At 36.3% G+C, this 21256-nt stretch overlaps 1 protein-coding gene across 2 annotated transcripts in view; it reads left to right on the forward strand.

Moving 5' to 3' along the window:
- The first annotated feature begins 11436 nt into the window (after positions 1-11436).
- LOC128986450 (SWI/SNF complex subunit SMARCC2) overlaps positions 11437-21256 on the forward strand; it is a 46577-nt gene continuing 36757 nt past the window's right edge. Inside the window, exons 1-3 of one of the 2 annotated variants that reach the window (XM_054406832.1) lie at positions 11437-11650; positions 17362-17481; positions 19141-19254. In XM_054406832.1, coding sequence (XP_054262807.1) covers positions 11534-11650; positions 17362-17481; positions 19141-19254 — 351 coding nt within the window. In that variant the 5' untranslated portion in view covers positions 11437-11533. The remainder of the gene's footprint in view (positions 11651-17361; positions 17482-19140; positions 19255-21256) is intronic. The other variant, XM_054406840.1, reaches the window with a different exon arrangement.

Here is a 21256-nt window from a genome sequence, read left to right on the forward strand (position 1 = left end):
GACCGATTCGGCCTTGACTGCAGCCTACAGCCTGCCTCGCGGTCGCATCACTCGTCATCGTGTGTGTATATCATAGAGCATAGAACAGAACATCACTTGCATGCAGTACATAGCAAGACACTGACTGCAGCCTACAGCCTGCCTCGCGGTCGCATCACTCGTCATCGTGTGTGTATATCATAGAGCATAGAACATCACTCGAATGTGGTACATAGCACAACACACTGACTGCAGCCTACAGCCTGCCTCGCGGTCGCATCACTCGTCATCGTGTGTGTATATCATAGAGCATAGAACATCACTCGAATGTGGTACATAGCACAACACACTGACTGCAGCCTACAGCCTGCCTCGCGGTCGCATCACTCGTCATCGTGTGTGTGTATATCATAGAGCATAGAACAGAACATCACTTGCATGTGGTACATAGCAAGACACTGACTGCAGCCTACAGCCTGCCTCGCGGTCGCATCACTCGTCATCGTGTGTGTACATCATAGAGCATAGAACATCACTCGAATGTGGTACATAGCACAACACACTGACTGCAGCCTACAGCCTGCCTCGCGGTCGCATCACTCGTCATCGTGTGTGTATATCATAGAGCATAGAACATCACTCGAATGTGGTACATAGCACAACACACTGACTGCAGCCTACAGCCTGCCTCGCGGTCGCATCAACTCGTCACTCATATAGTATATCGTGTGTGTATATCATAGAGCATAGAACATCACTCGCATGTGGCACATAGCACAAGACACTGACTGCAGCCTACAGCCTGCCTCGCGGTCGCATCACTCGTCACTCATATAGCATATCGTGTGTATATCTTATCAGGCGTGATGGAGGTTTGAACAGGTGACATACACTGTGTACTATATACAAGTTTTTCTTACGATTGTGGAAAAAATTAATCAACGATTGTGTAAAGCTATATGATTATTTAGACCGCGTTTCCAATACCCGACACATACCTTTTCCGATCGATGTCATTTCATTTTATTTTGCATGTTGTACGGTATATTGTGTGATTTTGATTTTAATTAGTAAGGGGAGTTTGTTTAATCCAAAGTAACCAATATCATACATGTATGCATTCAATAGCACATACATGTACTATGTAGGCCTGCTGTAACATACAAATGAGTTCGTGTTTTAAAGTTTAAACAACGTAATGCAAATTGGTTTCATATCCTACTTTTGAAACTCTTAAAACTACAAACCAAACATTGAACACCAAAAAAAGGAGAGGGTTTTTAAGAATAGTTGGCAGGATAAGTGAAATGGAAAATAAGGTCGCGAAATTTTGGAATAAGGGACTACACATATTGAAAAGAAAATTAAGGGTAACAATGGGGTGAGGCTTCTACCTGAAATGTGCGCATCGTGGCCTTGAATACCCCTCGTCCTGAGCCCTCCTCAAAGGGTCTTAAAACTCGTTTGAAACATGAAAGGCCAGCGCTATAGGGCGTAATTGGCATTCAGAATCGAGAATTGTGGTAGGTCCGTTAAAACAGAACATCTGACGAAAGCGTAAACTAATCAACTGCTGACTGTTTGCTGAAAAGTCTGTCTATTTCCAAATAAAAATTCAAAGTTCCCAGATGTAAACGTCATAGATTTGAGGGAATAAGAACGTCATATAATAAGTAAATTACGTACAAGGACAACCTGTAAGTGCAGAAATACTTGATTTTACATTTTACAGTATGATTCAAAATTGAGACTTGACAAAATGAGGCACGGCTTACACATAGATAATTGAAATTAATGTTTAACAAGGCAAATCATTTAAAATCTCTGGTCGGTTTGGAAGTAGAGGCTTAGTTAAAGAATATAAATAACCCAAAAATGCTTGGAATTAACCAACGCAAGTTTGACCGCCTTGGTTTGACGAACCGCTTCAAAATTGGAGGGAGAATGCAAATTATTAATGTTAGTATAAACCTGCAAGTCCGTAAACTCCTAGACCATTCATTGTCATGATTACCAACCATTTATGTGTTGTTCGAGAATATCATATTTATTTTAGTCTCAGATATCGGTACTGTACCGGTATCAAACTACTAAGGTACAGTAGCCTACACAAGAGACGCGTGTGGCAGTGTTGTAACATGTATTCAGCGGTTAGGGTGCGAGGTGACCAGTGACTTCCACTTACACGATTAGCACACACTAAATACAAAAACAAGACACGCTTTAGCTGTAGATGTTGATGTTTCCTGCGCTGGGCCTAGGACCGCCATATGCCGGGCACCTGGCCTGCCCCTGCCCACCTGCCACTTTGTGCATCCTCTGCCAAAACAGTTCCCCGAAACGACCCAACATAACCCAAATCTTTGCACAAAAGCTTATTGTCGAGTTTACGGCCCTATGGTTCGCCAAATAGCGCTGATTCGCAACTCTCCCAATCCCAATGTTCCATTCGGAGAAACTCACCCAACAAAAAACTATTGGAAATGAGCTGTATTCCATGCTTAGTGTCGTTTTAATTGGCATGGCAATTTGCTACATAGACTCTTAAAACTTTGAACTTGCTAGTACTCAATATTTTATGCTTTAATTTAAACTTTTCTCCAAAATACAATAAGCGTTTGTTAAATACATAATAAGACTTTTCTATAATATATTTTGAAATTAATTTTGTAAATGTCCTCAAAACTAGGTTTTACTTTTCTTTATTTGAACAGTCCATACAGCCTACCATGCAACACTATATACGTAGAACACTGCTGTTTAAGCCATTCAGCCCTTCGTATTTGCCATTTAGTCCTCTAGTATTTACAGTTTATCAAGTGCTCAAGTATCATAATGGATAATTTGGCAAGGTTTTATTACCTAACCGCAATTTATAATACAATTGTATTCTTATGGTGCCTTTTCTGCCGGCTGGAGATGCGCAAAATACAGTGGTACAGTAGTAAACAAAGTACGAGAGGAACATTAGGGGTCGTCATCAATTTAAACATCACTTGCAACTACACACACACACACACACACACACCCAAGGCCCTGTCCCTGCTCCTCCTGTACTTGTGGCTGGGATTTATTAACACTACAATGAGAAGGATTTGACTTCGGATGAAATTATTAGTTTATTATTTCTATGATACTTCTTATTAAAATTTGAAATTTATTAAACGCAAATTTGTAGGTACTCGTAGTTGAAATCCTTAAGTTGTTTAATATTTCTTCTGAGAAGTTTTGAATACTTTAAAATGTCCTCTTGTTAAATGTTATAAAAGTTTTGATTTCAACATGAAATAAAGAACATTGTTAAACTTTTAGTAGAAATAATAAACAATAGTCCCACAACTAAAGTCTATCTCCATAACGATTGCATGAAGATCGAGTACTGCATTTACCCTTAACTAAACACTATCATTCCAGTGCAACTTACTTCGATTTCGATAACCAACAAGTAAAGAAATAACAATAGGAAATGTGTCTTACTACTTCTCTAATAGTATCCTACAGAGATATTCACTTAAACTACGCTTCATGCAATGCAAAACAATCGAAAACAACACTGTAATAACATGGACCAAACCTCATGTTCATAATGTTAAGTGCTTTCGGCTCACCTCGCTGGACTGGAGTAGTTCTCTGAAGTGATCAACACAACACAGTGGACACAGGGACCGGCACACACGCGGCGGCGGCGCGAGCGCGACTGCGAGAGAGTGCCAGCCAGGAGCCAGAGCAGTGCCGTGCGACTGGCTTGGCAGACTGGCACTGAGACTGTGAGATGAGGAGACGATGATGTGCCGACTGCCGACTACAGCCGCTACAGGCAGGCGCACTCAGCTAGCTACTGCGACTGCGCTGTGCGCTCTGTCAACACACAGCTGCTGCCATCTACCGCGCATTTCCCGCCAATCCCTTCCAAGATTGGTTCTGACAGGTCATCGCTGGGTAAATCACTTTTCTTCTGAGTGCTGGTTTCATTGAAATCCTACGTAATTAGAGATGATTGTAAAAAATGAAATGAGACCAACCATTTGATACTTGAAATGAAATATAATTTATAGCATTAGCAAATACAAATAAAACCTATTGTGGTATCAAAACGTAAAACCTAATACAAAAGTGGATTAGTGTATAGTATATTTTCCATCAGAATGCAGTATATTCAAATAATACTAGCCCCGGATATAGAACAAACATATCTGTGATACCAGCTGTATTACACAGGTTTTTTATTTTCAAGTATTGGAGTGATTGTAATTAGAAGTTTGTGTACAACCATTTTAAACATCAATTTAAACATAGAGATTTTTTATTATTGACCAATACGTTTACACAAAGTGACACTATAGACTAATGATTTTAAAATTGGCGGATTGATTATCTAAAATTCATTATCATAAGTTAATCACCTAACTCCCGTTAACGCCTTTATTTGCCATCAATCACTTTATATTACTAATGCAATTGTTCTAGGGGTTATTTTCAGATTGTTAACCTTTATTACCATAACAGCTACTGATTGGTTAAGTCTCATGAACTTAACGATTTAATTAGTTAATTACTTAACGATTTAATTAGTTTTACTTAATAATAGTATATTTCGTACCTAGGGCCGAAAATGAGGTTTTGCCGGCTCGAGATAGTTTTTAAGTTCGAGACGAAGTCGAGAACTTAAATCGACCGAGAGCTGCAAAACCATTTCGGTCCGTGGTACGAACGCTATTTTTCACCACACTATACCCTATTACCACTATTCATCACTATAATAGTGCACACTGATAGTCAACACAAGTACAACTTTAAGGTTATGTGAAGAAATAATTTGAGGAATCAGCAAAAATAAAAATAAATAGTTGCTAGGCAACGGTGACAATAACACAATTCTATTGCAATGCTATGGATTTTGATTGTGTATTTAAAATGCATTCATGTTTTAAGTAAGTAAACGGACAGCTGATTTTGCGGCCCCGGCCTGTAAAAACCTGCTCGGTCCCCAAATTACGATGACAGCTGGAATGGCCAGCAAAACGTAACTTTCAGCCACCAATTAACGTATGTAATACAGCCAAAACATCATAGTGTGGTGAAAAAAATATATTTCCATATAAAACCAAAATGACGTACGTAGGATATTTACTTATTTATTCAAGTCACTTAATTGCAAGCCATATAAAAATAAAAAGCCATATAAAAATAGTAAGGCTTCAATATACTAAATATTTTTTTAAGCTCTACGTGGTTTGGGAAGAAATTGCAAAATTATATGTTTTTAGGGTAAAAAATGGGAAACCCCAATTTGTACCCCATAAAACCCCCCATCAATCAATTATCAATTATCAATTATCAATTATCAATTATTTAAGATGGGGACGCCACTATGTGCGTATTTTAACCCAAATATGAGTGAAGGATGAGTGTAGGATGAGTGGCGCGATCTTGTAGTCTTGTTAGTGACTAAGGCCGACATGTTCCTTAGACACAGCTGTTAATTAATAGCCCATACAGCTAATGACAACTAAGGGTCCTACAGTTTATAGTGGAATCCGAACCACATTTTTTCCTTGTAATTTACAATTTACTTATTTACAATTTAGTAATTTACCCATAAATTTCCTTTCCCATAGTCCGATAATGCTGGTTCGCGAGCTCGTTCGAATAAATGTAGGTTTACACGTTTGTGCAAAATTTCATGAAAATCGGATCATTTTTGCTCAAGTTATCGTGCTAACGGACACACACATATATTTTATATATGAATTTGAACGGATGGTGTTTTTGGCATCTAGGGACCTCAAAACGAAATAGTAAATCGATCCTGGGTCCAGGTCTTACCATGAGTACTACGGTAATAGCTTATTCTCTATATATATATATAGAAAATTGTCAAAAGTAAATATGTGTTGTGTGATACATTAATTTAAATGTCTAATCACTCCGATCATTTTGGTGCAAAAAAGTTTATTATACTTAACTACTGTATTTACAGGATGGGACAACACGTTTTAAAAAGGACTTTGCAGTTATGTACCGTATTACCCTAACTACTGAACGGAACAGCCCCCAATTGTTTTCAAAGCTTATTTTTAAACTACTCTTTGACATCTTGTAGTAAAGACATTTGTCGTGTAATTCCAATTAAAAAAATGTCTCAAACTTAAAGATTTAAGCGGAAATCTGAAAACCAAAAATTCTTAAATAGCAAGAAATAACATATTTCATATCATGTGAACAGTATTTTACCTAATATTGTAGACAAACTGGGGCCATGCAAAATAGAAGAGTTTAGATCAGCTACAGAGTAAAAGTAGTTCAAATTTGTGAATTTGGTGAGTTTTTATGTAGTAGTTATAAAAAATAGAATAATACAAATTAATTTCGTCATGGTTTATTAATCGTCAGTTAATATTTAATTTAATACTCTACTCAAAAACATCATGGTGGGGTGGAATGAGGTAATCGGAGCCAATCAACGAGCACATGCCAACCCATATATAAGAGATAGAGTTTGAATCCCGTGCGTTCCAAAAATATAGGCCTAGGGAGTTAATCACCTTGACTTATATACATCATATCAATTTCTTTACAAGTGACGATCCAAGGAGACAGCGATTAGGAGGAATGATAGCGGAAAGGGTGCGGACCGCAAACCAATAGTGTACGGAAGTAATAAGACACGTCTGTAGGTACCGTCACACTCCGCTAGGCCGGGCGGGCCTAACCCTGTGCTCAGCATTGTTTAGGCCCAGTCTATTAATCTGTGCTTTGCTCTTGATGTCATCGTCGATCGTCATGATCCCGCCCTCTCTTTAACTATGAATCGCCGCCGGATTTCTGCTCGAGAGATTTGCTTTTCGTCTAGGGCGCGTGCTCGGCTAAATGTTGGTTGACTTCCGAAGGTGGAATTAATTTGAAGCACGCATGATGACGATTTCAATTTACTGTCTACGTATTTTGAAGAAGCCGTGATTGGGTCAACATTCAACAACAATGTAAACTACATTGAAGTTGAATAACTAACCTTTCCGAGCTTCTATATGGCACGACATATCAGACATAAGTTTTAAAAAGTTGAGGCAGAGCAGGGTAAATATTGTTTGATATATAATTCAAATTATTCATTTGAGTTAAGACTAGTAAAAACGTAATTTAGGTGAGATAATATTGTGTTATAAGTATATAGTTAGGTACCTAATTTGTTCACAATACATCCACAAACTCTTTTAAAATTTATCACCTTTCGACAAAACATTTGAACATGTGCTATTTTTAGATACCAATGCGTGAACAAAAAGTAAAATTTTGAGTTAATCGTCGGTGTTTCCTACACACTATTTAACTTTAAATGTAGTTTTATTTTTTCCTACCAAAAAAGATCTACGTTATCAGGAAATGTATAATTTTAAACCATACTTTAAAACACTTGCATATAATCAAGTTTTGATGCAAATGCAATCTGTGTTGAACTATAAGTTTATGCCATGAAAATTTTAACTCAGGTTTAGGAAATATCTTTTTTAGAAACTATCGCTTAATCGTTTTGGTAGGAGTGGTTTACGTGTTAATGGTTTTTTTTTGTTTGATGCTCGAAATGTGAGTGAGTAAGTCGGCATACCAACATTTGGGTAAGTAATGAAAGTGCCAACCGGTGTGGTAGACCTCCAAACTGTCCAATACACGACAAGTAGAACCATAGATTATAAATACTCCCTTAGGGATAATTTACGGTAGAACACAGAGTGACACTAGTGGCAGAGACTGACTTGGTGTCAGAGTAGAAGCCAACATCGAATCAAACCATAGGCCTAACTATGCCAGTAGTACTATGTATGGTTCAGAAACTTGGGCGCTGACCAAAAGAACATAAACTCCTCATTGCTGGGTTTGAGAATATATTGTAAAGAAAATATACGGACCAGTTCAAGATAACGAAGGTTGAGAACGAAAAGAGGGCAGCTAAGAGAAATGTATAAACAATAAATACCCAGATATAGGGGTGCTTTCCAAAAGTAAAATGCTCGGATGAGCAGGCTAAGCGTGGTGGAGAGAAGATACTTCAACTTTATTTGGAAGAAAGAAATCTACAGGTGATCTTCAAATATCTCAAAGATCGCCTCTATTGGGAACGAAGTGTGACACAAAAGTACGAAAATGTCTACAGCTAGTTGACACACATAAATACAAATTCTGGCGGTTTCAATGGGGAATATCATCTAATAAACAAAAATGTCAGGTAACCACCTATTTCTTTAATCCGATTTATGGACCTATAAGAAATGCATTTTAAATCCGATAATTTTACAATAAAACGGCAATTGTGTCAATTTGATAAGCTTGAAGTACGTAAAATTGGCGGCCGATTCAGACACACACACTGGTGTTTACCTCAGTTACTTCAGGAATTTGGGTGCTGTTCATTGTGACAGGAAGACAAGAATTTCGATTTAGAGTAAAAGAAAGGTGAACAGATTTGGTTTCATTAATTTTGAATCTCCATGTTTTTAACCAATCAGTAATTATGTTCAGATTTTGCTATAAATTTAGAGAAGCTTGAACTGGATCACGATGAACGGATAAAATTGCAGTATCATCCGCAAATATGTAGCGATTTTCACCAACTCATTTTCTGGGAGGTCTGCTCTGTGTAGAGAATATACATAATAAAGGACCCGAGGTCACTTATTCCTTGAGGAATCCCAGATTAAATTGGATGTAGGTAAGTAAGAACATATCTTAATATTTAATTTGGAAAGTCCTGTTTTTAAGGTACTGTAAATATTATTAAAAATATTTTTACTTTATATAATAAGCCAACATGCCACGCTGAATCGAATGCCTGACTAACATCCAAGAAGGCAGCTGAGCAAAATTCTTTATTTTCCATACATGTACGTATCACGTCAACAACTCGGTAAACCTATTATATGGTAGGTAAGCCAAAACATATGTTCAATACTATTAGTATAGGATTCGGGCCAACAACGTCATTTGTTTATGTTTATGATCCATACCGGTATTTTTCTAGTAATCGTGGACGTGGTAGGTACTGTGTTTCCGTCTGAAATTAAACAATGAAACCAATTAAATGCAGGAATCACATAATCGTCAATTAGCGCTTGTACCATCCTTTTCAGAAGAAGAGTTTTTCATACACCTTGGACAAAACTGGTTATAAGACTTATAGGTTGGTATGAACTTGGTCAAGAGGCTCTCCAGGTTTTGGGCTGACTATCAATTGTACCCTTTTGAAATGAGCTGGTATTCCTGTCTTAACATTGTTTTTTTACTTACTTACTTGATACTTGATGATGTCCCACTAGCATCGCTCCTGCGACGTGGTCGTCAAAATGGGTAGAAACACAATAATAGGCCTAATTGAACAGATCTTCTACTTTAAAATAGGCCGCTTCACATAAATATTCCTTTAACATCTTCTTGAATTTATTGATATTTTGCTCTTGAATAATGTTCCTTGGTAGCGAGTTGTAGATCTTGACACTACTAAAATATGGGCTCTTGCAGGCCAAAGTTGAGTTAACTTGGGGTACATGTACTTGATTAGCTCTTCTCGTGTTGTACTAATGGACCAGATTGTTTGTGAAAAAGATGTCCGGATTATTTCTCACCAATATGGCAGATTCTAAAAGAAATAGTGATGGGAGGGTTAAAATTCCAAAAAGGTCATTGAACAGGGGCCTACTGTGAGCAAGACGTTTAGCACCACACATTCTCCTAATAATTCGTTTCTGGAGGAGAAAGATCCTATTGGCCATGGTACTACCCCCCCCCCCCCAGAACACTATTCCATAAAGATATTATACTGTGAAAACATCCATAATAAACTTTTAACAAAATGTCCAATTTCTGGAGCCTAGTAATTCAATTGATTACAGATCTTAATCTTGAAGCTATTGAATTAATATGTACATCCCACTTGAGATTTTCTGTTATGTGCAGGCCAAGATATTTTACTTTTTCACGGGAAGTGAGTGCGACCCCATCTATCACTAGTTGAGGAGCTGGTTCAGGGTTTTTCCTATTGTAAAATTCCATAAGGTTTGTCTTATCAGAGTTCAAGATCAGGCAGTTTTCGTTACACCAATTTTGCATCTCAATTAAACTAGATTGAGTATCTTCAATAAGACTGACACGATCATAGTTACAGATTAGGTGATTAGGGGATTAGGTGATTAGGAGTTACTGTTAGGTTTTGTCCTAGGACGCTAGACACGGGCCTGGGATTGTTTTCACATTACTTCAGGCTAGACCTAGGGGTTGCGGCATTATCACTTAGATAAAATCCATTGGTGACTTGGCGGGGATCGAACCCGGGACCTCACGGACTGAAGTCCCGCGCCTAACTACTACGCCAGCTCGCTCCCCCTTAACATTGTATTAAATAACATGGTCAAAAACATAACACTTTTTCATGGAAGCTCTTTAAGTATTTTGCGAGTTATGAGGTCATAACCAGGAGCATTCAGAAATGGAGATCGTTATGGTGGTGGATGATTAATTTGACATCCGATGGTTTGAACTCCTGCAATGGAAATGGAAAGTCAAGCTGTAATGGAGTCTCCATATAATACTCAACTATCTCTCCCTCGTTGTTTACTGCCGCATTTGTTTTGAACACATCCTCAAAGTATTGAGCTTGAGCAAAGGCTTCAGACTTCTCTGTGTTACATTTTGCCCAGCTAACTGCCATCTCACCCATCAGACTTTAGAATATGCGAAGAAGATGACGAAATTCTCAAATCATGAAATCAACTCTGAAATAATAGAAACAAAATGGGTAGACTTCCGTATCTGTTGGCACAAACAACCGAATGAAAATATCGATTGTTTAATTGTTTCATTCGATATATCATTTGGTTAGTTAGGTTAGGTTTAACCTTACGTAACTAACAAAACGAAATATCGAACAATCGATATATTGATCGATATTTTTATTCGGTTGTTTGTGACAACATATATGGAAGTCTACCCAACAAAATATCGTCAACACTAACACTGGTGGTTTGACGTGGTGGCGCATTGACAGCGACCCAGCCCAGTGCACTAGCCACTAGTGTCACCGAACATGAACTAGACCACGGCCGTGACCAGACACGAAAAACGAGCTTCAAAATTTACCATGGAATGGGAAGTCTACTTGTGTTAGTTAATCTATGGCTTTAGCCATAAACATACTTATGCGTTATGATACAAAAAATTAATACTGCCTCTAGCTGATCCATAAAAATAAAAAATTTACTTGTAAATCACGTTCTCTGTTCTCATTTTTTTAAAACCTAGTTTAATTCCATAACTTATTACTGAAACATATATATATAAATCAATCTATATTCAATGGTTGTACAATTGGACCAAGAACTGTCTGTAGGCACAAATTTCTTCTGTTCGTTCACTTCAGCGTCAAACAAACTCACAAACAAAAACAAAATCCCACAATCGCCATTTTGGAATAGTATTGTCTTGAAGTGTAACCGGCTGCACTCTTGTCATTGTCAGTTTAGTGTGTTACTGTGTTATTGATAACAATAATTGAACATTAAACAAGATGTTGGCTCTTGGGCCTAAGAAAGATGGGGGTCCAAACATTAAATTTTTTGAATCTGCCGAAACTATATCATTATTTGACGGTGTAAAGTCATGGCTGCAGAAGAACTGTAAAAAGGTAGGTTAACTTGTTTCGTTGGCTATTAGGTTGTTCGATACGTTATGTAGGCTTATTTTTGTAACGTATATAAATGTAATTTAATCTTAAAACTAATGTGTTTTCATTATATCTATATAAAAGTGGTGATTTCTTTATTTCCATGGATGAGTTCAGACAGACTAATTGGCGTTCTGCATAGGCCTAGGCCTCTAGGCTACTGTTTGACGTTTTATGGGCCTGAGAACTAGCTTTGACTTAATATCCAATAGTCAATGGTACTAGCCAATAGCCAACCAGGTTTGCCATCCCGATTCTGTCGGGACAGTTTCGATTCCGGTCCATTATGCCCATGTTTATCTTATGCTTAGGCCTAAGTTAATCCGGGGGAGGGGGCCCGATTCTAGTGAATTTCCCATAGGCCTATAGGAATAAGCTATTATCGTAGTAACTTACTCACGGTAAGACCTCGTACCCGGGACCGATTTAATTTTTCATTTTGAGGTCCCTAGAGGCCAAACACAATCCGTTCAAATTCATATATAGGCCTATAAGTATAAGTTATGTGTCTGTTAGCGTGATAACTCGAGCAAAAATGATCCGATTTTGATGAAATTTGGTACAAACATGTAAACCTACATTCATTCGAACGAGTTCGGGATCCAGCATAACTTAATCGGACCATGGGAACGGGGATTTTATGGGGTAAAAATGGGGTTTTCCCATTATTCACCCTTCAAAAAAAATTATGCAATTTCTTTTTAAACTGTTTTGTAACTTGGAGCTTAAAAAAAGAAATAGGGTGTACAGGGGTAAAAGGGATCAGAAAATCATATACTTAACTTACTTAATTCAACTTTAGGCCTCTATAACATCTGAGTGAATACGTCAATAACTTTCAAATTTTAATCGAGTATTAATAAGCTCTTTCTTCATACATAGCCTAGTATTTTTTCTGATTATTAAAATAAATTGTAACATACAAAAAAAAACTCTGTCCTTGATTCCAATTGCCCCGTGGACACTTGGGGTAGGGCCTAAGTAATTGGGATCACAGCTCCTACTACCCATATGTAACTTAATGCAATGTAATCAGATATGGGGCTATTGGGATATACAACATGTGATAAGCTTTCTGGAACAAATAAAATTTGTATTTTATCTTAAATAGCTTTTGAATTATGAACTTTTTTGTACGGTCTGTCGGGACTTCCTTAATTTGAATTTTTTTGTAGTGTAAATACCTAACTAAAATAAAATAAATAAAATAGGCCTACTAGCATTTATACATACCTTTGGCTTAAATAAGTAAGTGGTTTTTACTTAAAAATGAACGTTTTTCAGTCTTAGCGAATTTCCCATATAATGTAGGGAATATTAGCGAATTTCCCATATAGGGAATATAAGCGAATTTCCCATATAGGGAATAAGCTATTACCGTAGTACTCATGGTAAGACCTTGACGCGGGACCGGTTTTTTTTTGTTTTGAGGTCCCTAGAGGCCAAAAACACCATCCGTGTTCAAATTCACATATATATATATATATATATATATGTGTCCGTCAGCACGGTAACTCGAGCAAAAATGATCCGATTTTGATGAAATTTGGTACAAACGTGTAAACTTACGTTTATTCGAACGAGTTCGTGATCCAGCATGATCGGACCATGGGAACGGGGGTTTACGGGGGGGGGGGGGGGGTTATGGGGTAAAAATAGGTTTTTCCCATTTTTGACCCAAAAAACATAAAATTTAGCAATTTCTTTCCAAACTATTTTGTTAAGCTTAAAAAAACAAATTTTAGTATATTGAAGCGTTATTATGCGCCTAACGGTTACGGTACGGAGAAAATTCTAAAAAATTGTAAATTCAAAATTCCTATGTTATTCTTATGGAGAATAAGTAAACTGTTGTAGTTTGCTTGTTTGTGAACATATTTTGATCAAATTTGGAAAATGTTTTTATTTCTTACTAACTATTCACATTTTACAAAAAAAAAAAAAAAAAAAAAACAGTTTTACCCTCCCTGATGCAGCAAACCTAAGTACCGGTACTTGTTAAAATAGCCTAATTCTATTTAAATCAAGAATAAATGTTATATTTTTAAGTAGACATTTCACTGTAAATCCAATCAGTCAAATGGAAATTCGCTTAGTCTGCAGGTTTGCTGCGGCGGGGGTATTTTGGGCTAATTGATATTTTTTGCCATTGATTTAGGCATTGAATCACGGTGATTCCAATTGTCCCAACACTCGTGATCCCAATTACCCCATAATGCAATATTCATGGGGTAAAAGGGATCACAGCTGTAACGTTTTCTTCTTAAGTCCTAGAGCAATTTGGTTTCCAAATTTAGATTCTCCGTAAAAAGTTGATAACAACTCCATTTCTCATTAAACTTTCTAAAACACTGGCAGTAACTTAATCTAGAACAAAAAGAAAAATTACCGATCAATTTAATAAAAAAATAAATTTACAGGCCAAATTTCAAAAATTCATAAAAAATATTAATATTTTTTTAAAATTTCAAACAATTATATATATAGAAAGAGAAAGTTTTAAAAGCTTTCTAAAATCACTTGGTTTTAATTTTTTTTCTAAAAAAATTTATTTTTACATCCCCTGATCCCAAATACCCCGAGATCCCAATTACCCCTGTACACCCTAATTTAGTATATTGAAGCGAAGTTGTATGCCTAACGGTCACGGAGAAAATTCAAAAATAGTGTAACTTAATTTTAAATTCCAATCAGATTATTCAGCCTTGACAGCTTTAATATGTTTATTATAGATAATAATCTACTTACGTATGCCAGTTAGGTGTCAATTGTAGATAATTATGCTGTACATGTTTCGAGCCTAGTACTGTACGGCTCATCTTCAGCAGCATTCTTGTATGTAAAAATATTTCACATCGAGAGATGATTGTCGACTATTTACAGGAACCACATATATACACAAACACAGAACATTTTAGCATGCTATTTACACGTATTTTCGTAGCGTACGCTCGTTTAGGTAAAACTCGACCGGACGACAGGTAGGCCTACAAATGTCGTCCGGTCGAGTTTTACCTAAACGAGCATACGCTACGAAAATATGTGTAAATAGCATGCTAAAATGTTCTGTGTTTGTGTATATATGTGGTTCCTGTAAAAAGTCGACAATCATCTCTCGATGTGAAATATTTTTACATACAAAAATGCTGCTGAAGATGAGCCGTACAGTACTAGGCTCGAAACATGTACAGCATAATTATCTACAATTGACACCTAACTGGCATACGTAAGTATATTATTATCTATAATAAACATAAATTCCCATGTTATTCTTATGGAGAAAATGAAAATTGTTGTAGTTTACTTGTTAATGAATATATTCATTGATAAAATTTGGCAAATTTATTTATTTCATCCCATATTATTGAAGTATGGTAAAAAAAAACTTTTTAGCTTCCCCGTAGCAGCAAACCTAAGCACTCGTTAAATCTAATGTTACCCTATTTAAGTTAAATCTGCGTTGTACCAGGCTAATACCACGGAAGCTTTGATTGAGGAATTGCGTAGTAAAACACTGTGCACTAGTAATAAAAGGGAAAATATGATGAAACAATGCATTCCAGGGTGTCTACCAACCGGGAAATCCGGGAAAACCGGGAATTGTACTTAATTTTTTACTGGCCATGAAATGTACGGGAATTGTCCTTAAATGCCAGACTATGTCCTTAAATTTTTAATGGGCCATAATTTTATCGATCGCTAGTTGGTTAGGAGCACATAAAAGGTTTATCAGATGTTTGTTTACATTTTCATAATTTATTACTAGGGTAATTATGCAATAAAAACCCCATTAGCAGTCTCAAACCCATTAATATTTTATCACGACAATCAAGTGTCAAGTCAAGTACTTCCAAGAACTGTTGACTCAGTTGTAGTTTAGCTCATAAAAGTTGTATCACTTTTATTCCTTTACAACATATTTATTTATTACTAGGGTAATTATTATTAGATCCCAAACATATTTTATCATGGAAATAATAGTTTTATAATGGCTGTTAAATTTCACTTCTTACTTGTACTTCAATTTGCCGCTGGCCATTGCCTAGTACCATACAACTGTTTATGGTTTCATATAAAACATGTAACTAATCTACAGTCTTATTTTGTAAGTTATACCTACCCTTTTTTTATGGATATTTTATCTTTCAATTGACAAAACCAAAAGCATTGTTGTTTGCATTAAATTTTTATCACTACGTAGGCCTACTTGGTTTCAAATTATGTAATTGCATTTTCTGTATCTTTGTACATTGTTGGCGGTCAGGTTTCAATTTTTTTTATTTCCCATATTTATTTATTGCGTTGTATGCTTTAAGCAATCTAAATCTTATGAACTAGAATGATGATATTGTAGTGACTTTGCTGATATTATAACCTCATTGTTTGTTACTCAGTTTATATAGGCCCTCCTAAATAATTAGGCCTAGGCCTGGGTATTTTGATTCTTTGAAAGTGCTGTAAAATATACTAAGAAAATGTAATTGAGCCTAAGATAAACTAATGATTGCTATGTGTCGATATTAACTTTGCAGATGAAAAGACAATAATCTTACTCTGTGCTCACTGGTAGCCGCTTACCATACCGATTTTGTACCTAGAACCGAGTTACAATATATTCATTATGCATTAAAGATTTTTTTTTCAAAAGTAGTCAAGAACCGAACGTTGTGCCAGGGCGAATAATGCCAAATTAATCCGCCTGGATCGCATAAGCTATGTTATGATGTTTCCGTGACCGATGGAGATATTTAGGATTTTGTCGCTATTGCAGGAGACAATGATTGCGTTTTTCTGTTTCACTATAAAAGCTGTACCTAAAGTTATGTTTGTTTACTTTCAATAAGTTTCTATTTTGAAATTTAATTCTTGTCTATTATTATTTACTTTTCTCTCTGGAACAACTACATGAAGAACAAGATTAATACAGTTTGACAAATCAGGAATATTATTCTGTAATCACACCGACAAAGGTCCTTAAATGTACGGGAATTGTCCATGAATTTTTTATCCAGAATGTAGTAGACACCCTGAATAATATAAGAACGTGTAGTTTTATTCACCTTTTTATTTTATTCATCACTATTTAATTCATCCATCCATGGAACAGTAAATCCGGTCTCACACCAAGGAACTGGTGGAAAAGACATCTTAGCACGGGTACTAACAGACTCAAACACTGAGTGAGAACTGCACTTGACTGATCACCTGTCTATGAGTCATGCGCAAACAAGTGGACGTTTGAAACGTCGCTGGGCGGTGTGAAAGGGGCACGTCTGCGGCTTCCCGGACGCCCAGGAAGCTGCAGACGCCGGTGTGTAAGAGCCCTAAAGGCAGGGACACGGAGACACAGTGTCTCTTTAGAGACAAAGCCTGGGTGCAGTGCTGTAGTTAACTTGTGATGGTAGCTACGTGGATATCTCTGTATAGGACAACCCTGACATGCATTATAAACCTCACACCATGGAGGGTTTGCAGTGTGTTATCCTCTTATTTATAGGCTGTGTTAATTTTTTTGCTTCTAAGAGAATATTGTTATTAGGCAATCAATTTGTTTCAGACTAATATTTACACCAAAACCTCTTGTAGGCTTACTCTTGGGTGTGTCCATTTTATGGAACCAGACCTTTTCATAGATATAATACTCTTATTTATTTGTAATTTTTGATTTTCAGTACATTCAAACTGACCCGCCAACCAGTAAAGGGCTGGCACAACTCGTCATCCAGTTGATCCAGTTCCAAGAAGACAACTTAGGAAAGAATGTCAGCAAGCCACCACTAACACGCCTGCCTGTAAGTAGAGATGTGAAATACCTGAGTATTAAAGGTTAATCAACTACACGCACATACAAGATTTTATTTAGAATTTTCCCATTAAATAGCATTGGAATGTTCAGGGTGTACAGCCAACCTGGAAACCAGAAAACCAGGAATTGTACGTGAATTTTGATGATCGGAAAAAAATCTGTGAATTGTACGTAAATTTTATAAGGAAATGGGAAATCTGAATTTTTGATAAATTATCTAAAAAAAACGCCCAATATCACGGATGTTTCTTTTTTTGCGTCATCAAAATTCACGATTGTGGGAAACTATGAAGAGTCATGAATTATACCGCAATCGTAAGAAACCATAACGAACATTGCCGCGATCTTAAGACATTATCATGACCATTGCCACGATTGTATAGAATAATCACGACTGTTGCCGTAATAGTGAGAAATTATCTGAAATTTTCCTGTGATTGCAAGATTTGCAAGATCACATAATATGTGCTCTAGATAAAAAAAAAATGACGGGTGTTCAAATTAATTGCTGGAGATGATTGAGGATTTTGCCGCCATCAAGTGAAATCATCACGTTGCGATCATGTCATAATAATCACAGCTACTTCTGCAATTAAGAAATAATTAAAGATGTTGACATATCACCAGGAAGCTAACCGGATGTTGCCGCAATGAAATGATCAATTTTCCTGCAATCGCAAGATAGGATCACCAGTTTTGCCGCGATATTAAGAAATGACCATGTGTGTTGCCGTGATCGTGAGAAATTATCACAGATTTTGCCGCGATTGTGTGAGACACTCACAACATTTTTGCAGTTCTGGCGTTTCTACGATCACAAATGATGATGTCGATCGTTCAGGGCCATGATAACCATTGCCAAATAACCAGGGCCAAATAACCGCGTATATGAAACTTAAACCCCATGAAACAATTTGAATATTGAGTAGCCTACAAAACGTTCAGTAAAATTGTTGACAGTATAACTGTTCATACTCAGTCCTAGCATTGAAGAAAATATATATATCTTTTTAGACGTACAGTTACTAAATTGCCCAAATTATATTCTTGTAGTTACTATTTACTATCCAACTTCATAATATTTAGAAAAGAAAATTCACTTGCAAAAAATGTATTACGGGTGATTAAGTTAAGAAATGTAATAAAAAAATGTAGCATAATAAAGATTTTTTTTATTTGCCCACTTAAATGGGCCTATCTATAAAACCAACAGTCAAAATCATAAATAGGACTTTATAATATCTTAAGTACGCACCTTTTAGCGTCCATGGGTATCGTTACAAGTTTTCAATTCACCATCGACAAATTATATCCTCTAACCAACAAATAACTAATATTTTTTACTCATTTTGACATGAAAAATCCAATAGACCATGCCAAACACTGATGATGTTTATACTTGTTATAAATAATGTCCACACTTTTAGGTAGGCCTATATACCCACCCCTGGAGTATTTATAAATATCCTATCTACTGAATGTTCACCCGGCCCACAACACTAAGTTATCTAAGTATTCATTGAGTAAGTATTCATTTAATTCTTTTTCGCATCAGGAAATTCGCTAAAAAGGTGACTAAATGTAAAGATGTAGACCTAGTTTATGTTAGGTAAATGTCATTTCTAACATAAATGATCTTTTACAGATGAAGTGCTTCTTAGACTTCAAGCCAGGTGGAGCTTTATGTCATCTTTTGGCTACTGTCTACAAGTACAAGAGTGAGCAAGGGTGGCGTAGGTTCGATTTCCAGGTTAGTAAGGTATGATCATGGTTGCCAGCACTTTACTAACTTCACTTATCTTATGTTGTATCTAATAGCATACCTTATTGTTATCATTATAGCAATGTTATTGTGTGTTTTATTTTTGTATTCTGTGTGTCTTAAAGAACTATTGATTCTTTCCTTTGATATACGTAAACTGGTTTAAATCCTGTATCTTGTAATCCTAGGTTGCCGCTGTGGCAACTAGCTCTGGTTCATAGATGAACCAATGTCTTGCCTAAAAAGAGTCAAAATCAATCACTTATTTGAAGGTTGTCAATAAAGGCCGATAAAACATGTAAAATACATTACATATCAAGAAAATACTGTACATACACAAAATTAAGATAGGCTGACAAAAACATTGGCATCAAGCGTTGAAACCAGGTTGAAGTGAAAGCCTAGACTGGTTTTGTTTTTTAAGTATACATTTTTATTTTACCAAAATTATTTAGGACCACTAAAGCAACCAAGGATTTTAATGGGGGTATTTAAATTATTGTACATGTGAATAATGAAATTAAGTAATCCTTTGGCCCAACCACTTTTTTGCAAATCAACTTAAATTACCTGCATGCAATGTGTTTTATTGCCTAATTGAGTGAATGCACTGATAATGCACCTTGGGTATTAATTTGTAAATAAAGACTATAAATAATAATATAAACTGGATATGAGATAGTTATTTTGGCTGCATCCAAATTTCTACAATGACTGAAAAATATTGTTCGATAATAAAATAAATTTTATTTATCAGCATGTTGTCATGCATATCCATCACCTAGAGATGTAAGTTATTGTTATTTCCCAGCAATGCTATAACAACCTTTTTTGCCTGCTAATAACAGGTTGTTATCCCAGCAACGTTGCCAAGAATTCGTTGCCAAAATATTCGTCGTAAAAAGTCCGTTTTCGATGGGAGTTGTGTTCCAGTGATAGTTTTTGAATGTGTTGGACGTTACTGAACATTTACTAACAACTGCAAACTGATCATTGACAACGTTTTTGTCAGAACTAAATTGTTTTTCTCAAACGGTGTTTGGCGGATCTGCTAAGGCGTTGCAGTAACGCAACCAAGAAGCGTTTTTTTAATAACAGGGAGTTTGACGCAACAGGCTAGCCTGACAACAGTTGTCAAGCGGCAACCCTGTTATGTTGTATAACGTAGATCTCTACTATCACCTAATCTTCCCAGTCTGTGTGTCATTCACTAGCCTCAGGCCAATAAATAGTTACCTTATTGACAACTGCAAACCACCAGGTGTTCCATAATAGTCCTCCCCTGGTTAACTTTTGAACAGCTCCATAAATATTCAAACGAGCTTCGATACACGTTACTTTACTAGGGTAATGTAAAGTACTTTTTGGGAGTATTTTGAAATTCACCCGCACCCCCAAATTGTGGTTGCTGGAGGTAACTTAAATTTTTTAAATAGCAACCCCTATCAATCAAGTAGCACATAATTTTAAAAGTCATTAGTTTAAAAGAATACCGGCGAAAAACAGAGGTCCCATCACAGCCCATTACACCCCCCCATTACAGAATGGCGGCCATTTTTTATTTTTCATCAGCAATGCCAGAGAGCCCATGTAAATATATACACCAATATCACTTACAGTAGACCCCCTCTTAACCGACCCTAATGGGACCGGACCTAGGTCGGATAACTCAAAAGGTCGGATTAAACGGGCAATCCCTAAAATCATAACATAATGAAGTGCTATTCATTTGGAATTATATAATCATTATTTTGAAGTCATACTTTCATTATTTATAAAATAAACTACTCTTATCTCCTTTTTCGTATTGATAAAAAAGTCACAAATATACACAAAACATGTTAAGTCAAATAGTCCTACTTACAGTGGAATCCTTATATATAATACGTGAAGGCGATTTCTACAAAACACTACTCCTCCGTTAATAATGGACGGATTTTTACAAACGACGTGTCAAAATAAAGTATTTTTTGTGTAGACGTCCCCTTTCACCAATTCG

This window comes from Macrosteles quadrilineatus, unplaced genomic scaffold, assembly GCF_028750875.1.
Source record: "Macrosteles quadrilineatus isolate MER2022 unplaced genomic scaffold, UCM_ALF_1.0 Scaffold_1__1_contigs__length_201487025, whole genome shotgun sequence".
In the NCBI taxonomy this organism is placed as follows: Eukaryota; Metazoa; Arthropoda; class Insecta; order Hemiptera; family Cicadellidae; genus Macrosteles; species Macrosteles quadrilineatus.